Source organism: Rhinichthys klamathensis, unplaced genomic scaffold (assembly GCF_029890125.1).
Source record: "Rhinichthys klamathensis goyatoka isolate OS25496 unplaced genomic scaffold, OSU_Roscu_1.1 h1tg000220l_1, whole genome shotgun sequence".
NCBI classification, from domain to species: Eukaryota; Metazoa; Chordata; class Actinopteri; order Cypriniformes; family Leuciscidae; genus Rhinichthys; species Rhinichthys klamathensis.
In genome coordinates, this window is record NW_026606744.1 from 164843 (window position 1) to 181555 (window position 16713).

The 16713-nt window shown below is 38.7% G+C and overlaps 2 protein-coding genes across 3 annotated transcripts; one reads left to right on the top strand and one right to left on the bottom strand.

Annotated features, from left to right (window-relative positions):
* Positions 1 to 912: 912 nt before the first annotated feature.
* On the bottom strand, positions 913 to 8852 carry fam98a (family with sequence similarity 98 member A). The gene is made up of 8 exons (XM_056264268.1): positions 8744 to 8852; positions 7876 to 8024; positions 7628 to 7762; positions 4717 to 4892; positions 3880 to 3960; positions 3657 to 3773; positions 3364 to 3531; positions 913 to 2340 (listed from the first exon to the last, which is right to left on the bottom strand). Exons 1-8 carry the CDS (start codon positions 8782 to 8784, stop codon positions 1615 to 1617), a joined length of 1593 nt encoding a protein of 530 aa, XP_056120243.1. The 5' UTR covers positions 8785 to 8852; the 3' UTR covers positions 913 to 1614.
* Positions 8853 to 9331: 479 nt separating this feature from the next.
* Positions 9332 to 15546, top strand: si:ch211-195b21.5 (serine/arginine repetitive matrix protein 2). 2 transcript variants are annotated; one of them, XM_056264264.1, is made up of 8 exons: positions 9332 to 9581; positions 10034 to 10179; positions 11308 to 11839; positions 12694 to 13297; positions 13726 to 13802; positions 13890 to 13989; positions 14511 to 14629; positions 14735 to 15546. In XM_056264264.1, the coding sequence occupies exons 1-8, from the start codon at positions 9369 to 9371 to the stop codon at positions 15131 to 15133; spliced, it is 2190 nt and encodes a 729-aa protein (XP_056120239.1). In that variant the 5' UTR covers positions 9332 to 9368; the 3' UTR covers positions 15134 to 15546. The 2 variants fall into 2 exon arrangements, with proteins under 2 accessions (XP_056120239.1, XP_056120240.1); XM_056264265.1 differs by having other exon boundaries at positions 13893 to 13989.
* The last annotated feature ends 1167 nt before the right edge of the window (positions 15547 to 16713 follow it).

A 16713-nucleotide genomic window follows, 5' to 3' on the forward strand; every position in this document is an offset into this window, starting at 1 on the left:
AATGATAAATCTTGTCATTACTGTATTGACTAGTGATATGAATGTTTCTGGTTGATACCAGCCAGGTCTACTTGAGGAAAAGGTGTCTATTTATACTATTTAAACGATTTTCACAAAGGTCTTATTTTAGTCATTTCAACTATATATTGAACATTAAACACAGACATGTGCATTTAAGCAATTAATTATGTAAGTTTTTTTTACCAACGCTAAAATAAGGTTGTGTGTGCAGTGAGCAGGTCATCTCAGCGTCTCAGGGTTGCCAGTGAAAATAAGCTTGCCACATAAAACCGAATATTAAACATCAAGGGACTTTTACCATCTTGACTGGAATATTTGGAAAACATTTATGTAATGTTAGCTGGAACGCGTTTTGTATGTTTGACAGGTAAATATATTAAAGTATTTATAGTTATGAAGATAAAACTGGAATTAGATTTGAACTTGGTCTGTTTTAACTGGAATGAAATTATTAATTGAATACATCACATGTGGAAATGTTCCATTAATCCTGTATCGCACTGTTAGAATTCACTTGCTGTAAATGGGAAAACCTCAATAAACACACTACCCTAGCATTGACTAATCACAACTATTCAAAATTCTACAGTTTGTGTTTAATATCTCATAATGACTGGTTTAAACTGTGATTGTGACTGAAATGTTTAGGATTTGCAAGTAATACAAATAGATGTCTATCGCCCCCATGTGGCCACTGTATTTCTAAGCATGTCACAAGCACACTGCATCATGGGGATCTGCATACTTTCTGTAGAATTCTTGTATTTAAGTTATTTTCGTCATTGTAACTGCTGATATTTACTGCCACAATAAATGACACAATAATAATGCAAAAAATATTGAATAACTTGCCCTCTTTATTGGCAATAAAAATGTTTGACACCAAGACACTGAGATTTTTCCTTTATGGTTTATTTAATCATTCAAAAACCTTTAAACATTGTTTCCCAAAACAGCAGAAAGCTCAATTCATCGATTTCAAGGTTTCCACACAGTCAGCAAATTAACATTCACATGTGAGCGTCAAGAAATGAACTGACGTTTTTACTCACAAGTTAAACAAAACCTCATTGGGGGAGACCAAAAAGAACATTTTCAAGTGCTGATTGTTGAAATAACAGGATGGACATTGAGAACTAATTAAGTCAAAGTAACAATTCCATAAATAAAACTAGAATAACAAAAGTTTTGTAGCTTCTCTAAGATAAGGCTTCTTCAGATTCAGAGTTGGGCAGCGTAGATCAGGCAGTAGATTCGACCGATGTCAATCATCAATGAGGAAGAAAGATGAAAACAAACCCAGCAACACAAAGTTCATCCCGGGGTTTTTTGGCGACCCAACCACGCACTTCTAAATAAGTGAAGTAGTTTGAATTGTCTGGTGGAAGCAGAACCGTTTAGACCAACCGTACACATGCAGAAGCACATTGTTCATTCAGAGGCGATCTCGGTAAAGCAGACTCCAGAGGCACCATGGGAATGATGAGATGTAATGTAATCTGCTCATTCAGAGGCCTGCGTCTCTCTCAGTCTACCACCCTCACAGAATTGTGGGTCCCCTTTGAAGCTGTAGATCGCAGTAACTGTCTTTTTTCAGCTAGTGAACTGTCTTCCCTGTCCAAAGCCAGCCTGGTTATACTGTTGCCCACCTTGCTGAAAGAACTGCTCGAACTGCCCGCCTTGGTTAAAATTCTGCCCTCCTCTTCCACCCCATCCTCCTCCCTGCCCACTTCCTCTCCCTCCTCCTCCTCCTCCTCCCCGCCCTCTACCCCCACGACCGCCCCTTCCACCTCTCTCCTGATGTCGACCTCCGTCCTGATAGTAGCCCTCATGCTGGAAACTCGCACCTCCGGCTTGGTAGCCTCCTCCTGTGTACCCCGGTCCTTGCTGGCCTCCTTGGTAGCCTCCTCCTTGGTATCCAGACCCCTGCTGGCCTCCATGGTAGCCAGCTCCACCTCCTCCTCCTCCTCCTCCTCCATAACTGCTTCGATATCCACCATCCTGGTAATGACCCTGGTATCCACCTCCGCCAGAGCCGTCCTGCCAGTTCCCCTGAGCTTTACCCCCACGGTGGTCTCCTCTCCCACCTCTGCCGCCACCACCTCCTCTGTCATGACCTCCGCGGCTGCCCTGCTGCTGGTCATAACCACCTCGCCCACCACCTCTTCCTCCTCCACCACCACCACCACCGGAGTAGTACTGTCCTCCGCCACCCCCCTGTGGACCATCTTGCCGTTTCTGCCACGTAGGCATCTCCGGAGGTGGGGGTTCGATCTCATTGGGTCTCCCTCCTCGATCAGGCACACGACCCATCAGTACCTTATAAACGTAAGAATATTCACTAGTATGTACACTACCGTTCAAAAGTTTGGGATCAGTACGTTTTTTAAATTAATACAGAAATTAATACTTCTATTCAGCAAGCATGAATTAAATTGATCACAAGTGACAGTAAAGACATTAATAATCAGAGCTTGACATTAACTTTTTTGCACTGTGGCTAGTGGTTTTCCAAAGTTACTAGCCACTCAGCATTTTCACTGGCCACAATTTTGACATCGATACCATAGGGAAAACTGCCATATATTTTTTTTATATGATCTCATTTGGCAGCTGGTATATTAGGCTGCTGTCACATTAAGACCTGACACACGGACCCATTATACGGTTTAATATTGCCTATATACTTGGTGCGCACTTTGGGTGTGAGCACAAAATTATGCAAAATACGCTCAATCCCACGCCGAAATTCAAGCCCTGTAACACCAACAATATTCATCCAGAGCAAATGAAACGAGTGAATAAAGGGACGCGGGTTTGTGCGTCACTCGCTGTCGGAGAGATCAGAGAGCGAGAACGCGCAGCTGGTATTGTGTATCCTGCGGAAGAGTTTCAGATGTTTCAGTATAGATATGTGTATCGAAAAATCTATATTTTTGACAACGCCACGTTGCACGTAGTTTATTATTTCAGATGCCTTTTTAAAAGACTACAATCGGAAAATGTATATTATATCAAATTCAACCCGCCAAAGTGGCTAGTAGGAGTGACTGCGTTACAAGCGACTGCTGAAATCCACCCGCATTTGGCGGAAATTAATGTCAAGCCCTGTTTATAATGTAACAAAAACTAATTTCTATTTCAAATACATTATGTACTATTGAACTTTCTATACCTCAAACAATCCTGAAACAAAATTATCACCATTTCCACAAAAATATTGAGCAGCACAACTGCTTTCAACATTGATAAGAAATGTTTCTTGAGCACCAAAGCAGCATATTAGAATGACTTCTGAAGGATCATGAATTGAAAGTGAAAATGCATTCAAAACTAACTCACCTTGTTAATGGCACAGGCCGTTTTCTCCCTGATGTGACCACTGCTGGTTCTCAGGATCTTTGATAAATCTTCTCTAGCAGCAAACAGGTGGGCCACAGACACTCTGGTTTTAGCAGCCAGCGCCACACGAAGAGGCTGGTACACTTTTGAAAGTTTATCAGCGTGCGTCTGTACAGAATTACAAAAGCAGAGTGATTTTAAATTTCACTCAAACCACATTGCTCATTCTTGTAGCTTAATGAGTGTAAACTTGTTTTTATGTTATACATGAAGTAAAAGGGAGATTCTGGTACCTTGGCTCTTCCTGACCAGCCAAAAGATTGCACAGTCACATCCAGTCGTTTCAGCAACATCTTCCTTCTGACTTCATACTCATTCATAAGTGCTTGGTTTATTGCTTCAATTTTCTCCTGGAGTTAAAATTTAACCATTTAAACGAAAACATTTAACACAATGTTCAAATCTAAAATGATTAATTTAATCATTTTAGAATATAAAATCAAATTCAGAGCTTACCCAATGTACAGGACCCAGTGGTTTCTTCAGTAGTGGTTCTCCTATATGAGATGAAGGGACCTTGGACAAAGCTTCCTTCAGCTGAGGGGCAAATACATTTGACTAGAACATACTTGCTCAATTTACAAACAAACAATGACCAAAAAATGTGTACATGCATTATTTTGCTAGCAAAATAGATTCTTTGCCATCTTTAAAGGGATAGTTCACCCCCCCAAAAAAACCCATTGACTTCCATAGTATTTTTTTCCATACTATGGAAGTCAATGGGGTCCATCAACTGTTTAAAACTCATACAGGTTTGAAACAACTTGAGGGTAAATGACAGAATTTAAATTTTTGGGTGAACTATCCCTTTAATGTCAGGTTCATAACAGGTGCATCGCTCTAAAGTTGATTACCGTAATCTGGATTATTGTGTACAGTTAATAATTAATTGGCTCTAATTATTAGTGTTAAATATTATTTTTGTTAACTGAAATAAAGCTGAATTAACATAAAATATAAATACTAGATGAACTTAAACTGAAAGTTAAGTTTAAATTGAAGTACTAAAATGACTAAAACTAAACCGAATAAATATAAAGCTAAATAGAAATATAAAAAACTAATAATAAAATACAAAAACTTAAATTAAAATACAAAAAAAGTTAATTCAAAATATGAATAAATACTATAAAAGTATATAAATAATCCCAAATTAACACAATTGTGAAAGTGTCCACACAGAGGTTTTATGCACAAATACATTAGTGAATGTGTGGGCATGCACATAGACTGTAGAGGGCATGCAGTAAATGTATAAAATAAAATAAATCCCCACTGAATAAACCTCACCTTTTTCTCAATCCCGCTGAAGAACTGGAACATGGTGATGTTGGCAGGCGGTTTGGACATGCCCAGAGCCATACAGATGCCCTTCAGCTCTATGAAAACATTACTCTCCTGCACCTTCTTCTGAGGATGGTTCACCAGGCTCATCCTGGACGACTCAAGCTCGGAGATCAAGAAGCCTGGAAGAACAATAGTATGAAAAAACATGGATGTCATTGAGATACTATATTTTTTGTTAATATTTTGACTAAGTTATGTTTATATTTTCCATTTTCACGGAAGGGGGGGGGGGGGGGGGGGGGGAGATTTATATATATATTAGGGCTGTCAATCGATTAAATTTTTTTATCTAATTAATTACATACTCTGTAATTAATTAATCTAAATTAATCGCATACACAATCTTACAATGTTTATATGGTACAATTTCTGGTAAGCTACGTTTTTATTATTATTGCTTGACACAAATTTCACGATTTCAATTTAATTTAATTCTTGTGATTTGATGCAATATTGACTCATTTGGATAAATATTAGGTACACAAGATAGGCATTCATTTTTCTCAAGAAAAAAAATATCTCACCCAATGCTGTAAAAATACAGAGAGCCATATCAGCTGGTAGTATTTAAGGTTAAAAATAGCTCAAATTAAATATAATGTGTGTTTATTACAAATAACAACTTTGATAACGGCTAAGTAAAAATATAATACATATGTAATATAGTAGTAGGCTACATAAATTTAGAAAAATACTCTCTATAGCTCTTATAGCCAACTATAACGTGCTATATGGTCATGAAATGGCTTTCCTGAGGTAACTTAGGCTAAATGTTATGTGACATAATTGTTCTCCAGCTGTTTTATTGACCTCTTTTCGCGGTTGAAAAACACTGATTGATCGAGGAATATACATTTCGGTAAGTTTTAGGCTGCCCTACTGTATCTTTCAACATTGGTCATTCGTGTTTATTGAGATGATCGGTTCACGTGCCGCTAGGGATCTGTCATGTCACATTTACAAGCGCCAAAACGGTATTTATTGTTTGATTTTCGTAATAAAATTGACAGAATCTGAGAGCTGAGATTTTTTTTTATATCATAAGTAACGTGCTCTGTCTTGTCTGTTTCCGTGTCCTCATTGGTGCGCGATTTTTCTGTGCATGAGAAAATGGTTGTGTGACGTGAGAGCGCGTGAAAAGTTACAACACACACACACACACAAGCGCGCTTTCTCTCAGACACACTCACCGACTCACGCACACACTCCTGGATGCTTTGCGTTGATGTGGTACTTTAGAGTTGACGAACTCCGTTTGTTATAAGTAAATGTTCCAAACAATGATCCAAGCAGCGCGTTCTTGTCTCCCTCCTTTTTACACGAATGGTGGCTACGGCTAGAACAGCTCCGCAAAGGTCAAAACGGAATGGATTAATCTGCGTTATTTTTTTTAACGCGTTATTTCTTCTCAGATTAATTAATCGAAATTAACGCGTTATTTTGACAGCCCTAATATATATATATATATTTATATATATATATATATATATATATAGCCTATAGAGTTTATTCATTTTAATTTCAGTTATTTTTAGTACATCAAGATAAATTAAATGAAAATTAGAAATGTGCCTTGCTAACTAGCTGAAATTATATTTATATATAAATATATATATATATATATATACACATATATATATATTAGGGGTGTAACGGTTCAAATTACTCACGGTTCGGTTTTTATCACTGTTTTAGGGTCACGGTTTCGGTACAGTTCGGTATGTGCTATGGTCAGGGAAAAATGACTACTGTCAAATAAAAATAAAGAAAATAAGAACAAATAATCAAACTACAAGCAACATCACAAATAAATACAATATAGAAAAGATACAAATGCTTTCAGGTTTTTCGGATCTAACGGTAGTTTTCATGTACAGAAATTGAATAAAGTAATCAATTGTAAAACAACATTGGATATAATTAAAGGTTTAAATCAGTTTTTTTTTACTCTTAATCAGGTTTTTACATTTTAACTTATTTTAAAATCTAAACTAGAGTAGTCAGTGAGTGATTTCCTTGTTTTTTGTTGTTTGATTAACATTAAAAACACATACAGACAGCAGGAATATTAGGCTGCTGTCACTTTAAGACATAATGCACAGATCCAGTATACTGATACTGATTCACATGTGTTGTCTTTCTTGACTGTTTATGTTCACTTAAGACATAACCTACTGTGTTTGCTAGGATACTCACCAAGGCGGTCATGTTGACAATCTTTGTGTCAATTTGTCCATTCAAGTACAAGACTTGACAGAGTACTCAATATTTGTGCGCTGTCTGAGACGCAGCTTTCCGTGTGCATGCTTCAGATGAGTGCGCACACAAATCTTCTCATAGCGCACACGAGTACTCATTCGTGTCTTCTTGCGCTTGAATGATTAAATTTGCCATGCTTAAATGAGTTTAGTTTAAACACAGAGAGCAATGTGTGCAGTTCAGGTCTCACCTGCGCTCACGCACTATCAACACCTGAGTGATGACGACGTAAATGACTGGTCATATTAGAGCATACGGCACTCGCACTGAACAAAGAATGCGCATATCCATCGACAGAAACATACATTAGCAGAATTCTGTCTGTCTGTTTTGCGCATTGTTATTTTCAACAAACAATATTATAGAAGCGTATGCATCATCAGATTTGAGATGAACCACGGTGCAAGTGCCTGCTGAACCGTGGGTGGAGAATGATACGGTCAGATTTTTTACAGAGAACTGTTACACCCCTGATATATATATATTTAGTTATTTCAGTAAATATTTATTTCAAGTAATTAAATTCCACAACAGCCCCATTTTGAAAAGCTTTATAAAGGAGCACAGGAATGAGCAGATGATTTTGTTTACATACCTAGCAGTAACAGGCAGTTGTTTGCATTCAGCAGACGTTTTGTGACCTCTCCAGTGATGAGAGCAGGATATGGACAGCACAGCTCAGATAAAAGCCCACTCATCTCCAGCTGAAACCCCTCAGCCTCGCTCGGACCTGCACATGACACACCAAAACCAACATCAGACTAGCACCCACTTAAGGCCCCCTGGACCCCAGTTTGAAAACCCCTGCCATAGATTATATTATGTGTGTGGGATCACACTCACAGTTGGTCGCCTGCACATTTTCCTCTAGTTTGCAATAGAGCTTCAGCTCAGACACAAGCCAAGCACACACTTTAGTGAACTCTGGAGATGCAGCACCACCAGTCACCGCTGTCTCAAGCGCTCCCTCCTCTAGGAGTGGCCCCTGGTATCTGCAAACACACACATACACACTTTTCTGAGCAGCTTATTTGACTATGTTTGCTTTTCAAGACGGTCCTGGGTCATTCTACACTTTCTCTGCTATTTGGGAGAATGTGAACTAACCCAACGACGTTGTAAAAGTGCAATATCTAACAGATCTTAGCTCTGGTATTTAATTTACCTATTACATCTAAAGGTCTTCATTCTTATACACAACGCACCCATCCCCACTAGTTCTGCACTGATTCTAGAACAGTCTATGGACCTGATGTTTTTGTAAACTCGTCTGACACTTCGGGAACTGGAAATGTGGTGACAGAGTTGTGTTCATTTAGGCTATGATGACTCAGGCTATTTATGGCACTGGAGATATTTGAGATATTTGAGCACTGCTGACGCTGCACGGCCCAATCAAATCATTGATGATAGAAATCATGCTGTCAAATACATATGCCAATATCCCCCGCTTTGATATAATATGACTAAAAACAGATCACAGAGTGCAAAATATTTGAAGTGAACAACTTAAAGCAGATTCAATTAGCAGCAGTTCATAATAGGGTAACGTTAAGCGGTTCTGTGTCTCAGATCTGGAGAACACCGGCAAACGCAGGGACATGCGTGCACGAGGGCAGATTTATGCCGTTAAACCGAAAATCAGACCGGGTGAAAAAGCAATAATAAATAAATGATTAAAAGTTTATAACGGGAGGTTTGATTCACCTACCCCAGGTCCTCCAAAGAATCAAGAATATCGCTAAACTCCATTGTAAATCACTCCCTCTAGCAGCCGTGACTGCAATGCTAGGTTGGCATAATGGGGTCCTCCTTCTTTTAGGCGACCATAAATATGCCGGACTATAATTCCGTCCTAAATGTACTTTTTGGCTTCACAAATTATCTTAAAGATGAAAAACAATTCAATTCAAATTATTATTAATTGAATTATAAAATGAATCATTTGATGTAATCATTTAAATTCATATACATAAATGTAAATGTACATACATGGAGAAAAGTCTGTGGCCTATATATGTTCTAGAAGCTTTGAATAAATAAATAAAAAACTTTTAATTAATTTAGCATTTTCTTTACTGTGCATTTTTAATTTTTAGTACTTTTAAAAGTCTTTTTAAATAACGTAAGTGAAAGAGTTTTGAACAGGCATTGGAACAGAGACACTTTTGTGATCTGCGCTGTGGTTCCAGTCCTGCATGCGGCGCTGTGGCTGCGTTCGATCAGATTCATGTAGACACACAGGAGCTCTAGAGTGAATGGGAAAATAAATTCGTTGTAGCTACACGCTATGAGCTACACAGGATTTGATCAGATATCATAATCCAAGCACGAAAATGTACCGAGGTCCGTCGAACCCGGACTACCATCGAGCACCGGTACCTCCGTCTGGTTTCGGACACCCCGCAGCATCATTTAGACCTCCGCCCTTCTGTCCTCCTTTTGGGGTTCCTCCGGGGCCTCAATACTGCGCTCCACAGCCGGGTCCTCCTCCGGGACGCCCGTACGGAACAGGGAATGAAAACTACAACAGAGAATCATTCTACGAGGTGCGTGTTTTTACTGGCAGTTATAAAACCAATCAAACAGCATTATTTTCTTGTCACAGCATGTGTCTAGATCCACCTGATGGAATAGTTTTTATTAAAATTAACAGTATTAAATATCTTTGGATTTCATGCAAGTGATGCATTTTCTTTTTGAATGCTTTCTGGGTAGAGCAGACATGCAATGTCCTGCAGTATTACATGCCATAGTTAATTTAAAACTACTTTAAGCATGCATTTACAACGTCACTAATTTGCTTGATTGATTGGTGACCTGCAAACATTAGTCATACTTTTCTTCGTTTAAAAATGTTGGATTTCAAAATCTTTCTTTCTAGGTTTATATGACGGACTTTTGTACTGATATTATATGAATCTTTCATATCTTTATTGACATGTTTGTCAGTATGTTGTGATATTTCTATAGTCTTTTCATTGCTGTCTCCCTCCTGCAGAACCGACCCTTCACCGGCCGCACTGCTGACCAGACTGGATCCACGATCATCAGCTCTCAGCTCACACCTTCAAATCAGCATCAGCTTGGTCAGCCTTCACAAAGCTGGTCAACCCAAAGTCTAGATGAGCAAAACCAAGAAGTCAGGTATGAGAAACTAAACAATGAGATTCAGAGTTGTTTGTATGTTTACAACAATCTTTTACAATTTAAGCCTGCCCTGATGAATCTTGTCATCGTCATCCTGGAATATGGCCATGATGTGTCTTACTACATGGTTGTCTAAGAAATGAAAAGCTACACAATCCATCAATTAGGATTAGAAGAACTGTTGCCAAACATATTACATGCTAGAAACTTAATAATCACTGCAATACTGATACAATCATAGACTCTTAAGCATTTGCCTATTTTAATCCAAACAGCAACTTTTGTTTGGCCGGACAGTGTGTGTGTATATATATATACACACACACACACACACACACACACACACACACACACACACACAGCCTAGCGTTCAAAAGATTGGACTCTGTAATATTATTAAAATGTTTTTGAAAGAAGTCTCTTATGCTCACCAAACATGCATTTATTGGATAAAAATAGAAATACGGTAATATGTGAAATATTATTAAAATTTAAAAACTATCTATTTTAAAATGTAATTTATTCCTGTGATGCAAAGCTGAATTTTCAGCTTCATTACTCCAGTCTTCAGTGTCACATGATCCTTCAGAAATCATTCTAAAACGTTCAATTGCTTCTCAAGAAACATAGTATTTACATTTGTGCATTTAGCAGACACTTTTATCCAAAGCAACTTAAATAAGAACAAAGCATTCAAGGAGCCAACCAATCGTTGTAGTACAAAATGGCAGGTTTATTATACAACTAGATTAGGAAACCAGCTAGAGAAGAGAAGTGTGTGTGTGTGTGTTCATTGGTTTCAGTGGTCTTAAAAGCCAGTGTTAGAACTTTGAACTTGATTGAAAACTAGACGAGCTGTTGCATATTATTATTATTATTATTATCATCAATTTTGAAATATTTAACTTAACTTTTTTAACTGTGATACTTTTTTCAGTAATAAATGGCTTTATTTGAAATAAAAAATGTTTGTAACATTATAAACTGTCGTGTTTATCAATTTAATACGTCCTTGCTGAGTAAAAATCTTATTGACCCCAAACTTTTGAACAGTAATGTGTATGTGTGTGTGTACATATAAACTGTTGATTAACCCTAAATCCATTTCAATGTGTTACAATGAAGGAAAAAGGCAGAGGAGTTTCTCCGAATCCTGCAGGCAAGTGACCGGATTGAGCTGGCAGTAGATAAAAGTGACACCAGTGATCGCACTGCAGACAAGCATCCCAGCCGAGCGCGAAGTCGGAGCAGAGGGAGGAGCCGTCCACGCAGTCGCAGCAGGAGTCGTGGAAGGAGCCGGGCTCGTAGTCGAGCTCGGAGTCGCGGAAAGAGTCGGGCTCGCAGCAGAACACGCAGCCATAGTCGCAGTCGAGCTAAAAGCCGCCCTAGGGCCAAAAGTCGTGCGAGGAGCCGCAGTCGCAGCCACGGGAAGAGCGTAACCAGCAGTAAGAGTCAGTCACGCCTGAGCCCCAGTCAGACCAAACAGTCTTACAGAGGGACCGCAGAAGGCAATCACAGCTCTAGCAGCACCAGCAGCGGAGTGAGCCTTGGTGCTAGCGCCATGCCTGATCTATTTCATGGACTAAGACAGATCCTACAGAACCAAGATCTAGAGAAACACCTGCCTATTGTCAAGAATGCCCTCCTTAGAGACCAGGTGCGCACCACTGTTATGTGTTAGTTCTTTTTTGGTATATTGGTCATTGACATGATGTTAATATTTTTGTTGATTGAAGTTACTTTATTTAAAAAAATGTTTTATTAATGAGAGACCTATAATAATGATTTAGATTTTAGAGCTGCCGGGATGGATTTTGCGGGAAAAAGCATGATATGCATGTCACGTCAAGCACGTGCAGAGAAATATAGCTCCGGATGTGGGTAGCGTGAACGAGAAAAAAATGACCATAGATCATTAAAAAAAAATGACAAACCTCTGGGGAATCACCAGTTCTAAAAACAAAAGCTTTAAAAATATATTAAAAATGCAATTCATAAAGACTTGAATAATTATTGTCTAAAATGATAAATGAATCAAATTAATTTTGATAGTTTTTTGAGGGCTTACTGAAGGGCTTGAGAAGTAAAAACATCTGATTTTAGAATAAAGAAACGCGCTTAATTAAAAGGTTAAAAAAAGAAACCACTAATTATGTAGTTTGGCTTAACCTTTTATTAATCTTTTAAAAATGTAATGATATTTATGAATTTATAATTCCATGTGTGTGTATATATATATATATATATATATATATGTGTGTGTGTTTAATGTTTTTAGAGCGAGTACATTTAAATGAAATCGAATTGAGTGCAAAGAGTAAATTTTTAAGAGCTTAACTAGATTACATTTACTTGTCACATTAATTGATTTTTAAAATACTTTTACTTTTCTTTGTTGTTGAGACGCTTGTCATTGATGTTTGTTTTACCTTGCCGACGTTTCCAGACCATTTAAAATTCGTAATTTGCACCAGAAGTAATGTGAATTCTCTTCTCTTACATTCTAAACAGAGTACTGATGACACAAGGGGAATGTTTCTGGGAAATCAGTCTGCAGTTGGAGGCTTCCAGAACCCAGAGCCGAGGTTTGAACCTGAAACCTCTGCTGAACTCTGTTATGGTGCCCTGCTTCCTCATGAGAGGGCTGGCGGAGACCGCAGCAGCGTTTCCAATATCTTATCCTGGAACACACCCAACCAGCTGCCTGAATCCAAGCCTTCATTCCAGAGTGTTGAAGATGAAGAGAAATTCCTGTATGGAGAGCAAGAGGAGAGATCCAAACCTCAAGCTGTGACTGTCCCGTTGGCCCAGACAAGATCCGCAAGGTCTCCGGTTCATCATCTCGGTAAAGAACAGCAGACTCACAATCTCCAGGAACCCAAAGCACACGGCATGCCTGCTAGCGTGCAGCCTCCTGGTTTGGGCACGATGAAAGTCACTACAGAGGAATGTGAGAAGGTGAAAAACCTCCTGAGGACCATCGGCCTGAATCCAGGCATGACTGACATCTGTAAAATGGCTGCCAGACTAAAGGAGAAAAATGAAGGACAAGGAGCGGCCGCCTCGTTCCCGTTGCTCAAACCAGCCCTGGAGGCGCTGCAAGCACTGTCCAGAGGTCAGAGCCAGCATGTTTTGCACTATGAATTTGATTAGTTTAGTTGACACTTTTATCCAAAGTGACTCTGCAAATTTTATGATAACAGTCAGTATAACAGTATAACAATAACAGAGTTTTGAATACTGAATATTCAATCCATGTCAGCAGGATTTAAAAAATCTTCTCAAAAGGGTTTTTTCAAAAACTTTAAAGTTTGCATAAAGCTGAATTTATCTATAAAACAAAGTTTGATTAGAATCTGTACTACAATTGGTTGGAATTGAATTAACTCATCTTTTAAGTTGCAGGATTGTGTCAGGAAGTTGTTGAAAGTATATTTTAAGTTTGTTTTCTGTTAGCCATCTCAAAAAAAGATAAAAAGACCTAGAAGTTTTCACAGCAAACCTGCGCTTGTAATGCATTCAACTTTTTGTATCTTTTTTCAGCATCCAAAACGGATGACAGTAGGAGTAATCGCTCTGGAAGCAGCCATTCTACTCAAGAATCCAAGCGTGAGGAGAAGGTAGAGGTCTTTATTAACACCATCACCCCAGTATTATGATGACAAGCTCCCAAGAGTCTTAACTGTGAACTCCTGTGACTGTTTTAGAAGATGGGTGAGAAGGAGCGAGAGAGACGAGAGAAACAGATTCAAAAGAAAAGGAAAGAGTACCTGGTGAAGGAACTGGAGGGTCTGATGAAACAGGAAGGTATTAAATAATTATCATGATCCACACAACTTTTAAAGAGATAGTTCACCCTAAAATGACAATTCTGTCATCATTGACTCAACCTCATTTTTTTGCATATATTTTGAAGAATATGGGTAACCAGACAGTTGACTGTAGCCATTGACTATTTATTTTCCTACTATAGAAGTCAAAGGCTACAATCAACTGTCTGGTTACCCACATTATTAAGAATATCTTCTATGTTCAGTAGAATACCATTTTATTTTTGTACAGTAAAATATGTATTTAAACCATGAGCATTTTTATATAACTGTTCATTATTTTATTTATTAGAAGATAATAAATAGCATTTACAGCTATGTATTTATTTCAACCATGAACCTTATAATATTGTTTTCATTTGGGTTCAACTAATTTGTATTTACTGGAACCATTTAAGGATGTTTTTTTCTTTTTGTTCTGTACAAGTATTTATTTATGTACAATTGTTCTTTTTGAACAATTAAGTTCAAATGCAATTTTATGTATCTTTATTGCAGGTAGTGGTGATTTGATCCCAGTGATGGGTTTCTTCTGCCAGCGCTGTGAGGAGTTCTTCGGGGATATGAACAGCGCAGAAAGACATGTAACAAGTCACAGCCGCAGTGACAAAAACAAGGTGACATTATAAATGCCATTTACCATGGATCACTAGCTCTAAATCTGTAATGCAGAACATTGAATTGTGGGGAAAGAAAAATCAGCCTCTCTTTCATTTTTGCAGACAACAGGTTCACAGGAGCAGCACAGGGATGCTAAGAGACACGGAGAACAGCATCACACATCATCTCACAGACGGGAGAGCCCATCCAGTAGGGCAACATCTTCACGGGTTCACCACGAACACAGGGAACGCAGTCCTGACAGAAAGCGCAACAGAAACGAAAGAAGCCCTCATCCTACAGACATCAAACTCAAAAGCGAGCCTGAGGGCAAAGGCAGTAAGGATGAGAGTAAAGACACATCCAAAGAGAAAAAGGAAAAAATTGACGATGCAGACGATGATGTCGAATCAACAAAGAGTGAGAAGAAGAGAAAGAAGAAGGAGAAGAAATTGAAGAAAAAAGAAAAGAAGAAGAAGAAGGACAAGAAAAAAGCAGAAGCTGATAAAAATTCACATTAAAGCTTAGGGTCTTCTAAGAGCATCAGTTATATGTTTGAGCTTTTGGGCCTTGCTTGTTGTGGTAGATTTCAATCAGCTTTCTTGATGAGTCTTCTGTGGTTGAAGGCCTTAGACCGCCTAAATGTGATTTTCAATATTGTAATGCTTCCTGTAGATGAAACTCCACCTGCATTACATACAGTACATGTACTTTCAGTACTGTTACGTTTAAATGTGAACAGCCAAATTAAAACCAAGGCCAGAAATGTCTAATTGTGCAGATATTCTGGTAGTATGTCCAGCCCAACCTGGGGTTTGTCCCATTTGTCATTGGCCTATTTACAGTGTTCCACAAACCAAGCATTCTGCAACAGTCATGTTCTGAATTCACACGTGGTTCTTGATTGAAAAATAAATAAATATTTTTTGGGTTAGGTCAGTGTGATTTCTGTTTGTTTTATAACCCTTGTGCTAATGTGCTCTACTGTGTTTTTCTTTAACACAAAATCTTTATGTAGAATAGGTATAGTGTTTTTTGTCATTTTGCTTATGGCTCTAAGACCAACTATTTGCTAGTGAACTCAGAGCACTTTTAGTTGATACAGTATCTCACGAAAGTGAGTACACCCTTCACATTTCAGCAAACATTTTAGTATATCTTCTCTAAGAACAATACGATATGAAACTTGGATATATTTTAGAGTAGTCAATGTGCTGCTTGTAAAGCAGTATATATTTACTGTCCTCTGAAAATAATTCAACATACAGCCATTATTGTCGAAATAGCTGGCAACAAAAGTGAATACACCCTAAGTGGTAATAGCTGTACGTCGTTTAACCATGCAAAGCCACTGTCCTATTCATAATTTTCATGTTTTTGTCTGCTTGACAGGACCATACAAATGTGTGTGTCTTGTATTAGAGCTGTTAAAATTTGTGCTTTGAGTACAATTCTCTCATACTGACCACTGGATGTTCAACATGGCACCTCATTGCAAAGAACTCTCTAAGGATTTGAAAATTAGAATTGTTGCTCTCCACAAAAAGTTGAGCTAGGCTAAAAGAAGATTGGTAACACCCTGAAACTGAGTTACAGTACAGGCCAGGGTCATACAGAGGTTTTCCAAGACGGGTTTCACTCAGAACAGGCCTCGCAAGGGTCAATCAAAAAGGTTGAGTCCTCGTACTGTGCGTCAGGTGCAGAAGCTGGCTTCAAAAAACAGACACATGATCATGCCAGCATTGCTTTAGAGGTTGCAGAAGCAGAAGGTCAGCTTGTTAGTGCTCAGACCATACGCCGTACACTGCAGCAAGTAGATTTGCATGGCCGTCGTCCCAGAAGGAAGCCTCTTCTGAAGCTGGCTCACAAGAAAGCCTGCAAACAGTTTGCTGAAAGCAACCTGTCCAAGAGCATGAATTACTGGAACCATGTCCTGTGGCCTGATGAGACTAAGATAAACTTGTGTGGCTCAGATGGTGTCCAGCATGTGTGGCGACGCCCTGGTAAGGAGTACCAAGAAAATTGTCTTGCCTACAGTCAAGCATGGTGGTGGTAGCATCATGGTCTGGGGCTGCATGAGTGCTACTGGTGCTGGGGAGCT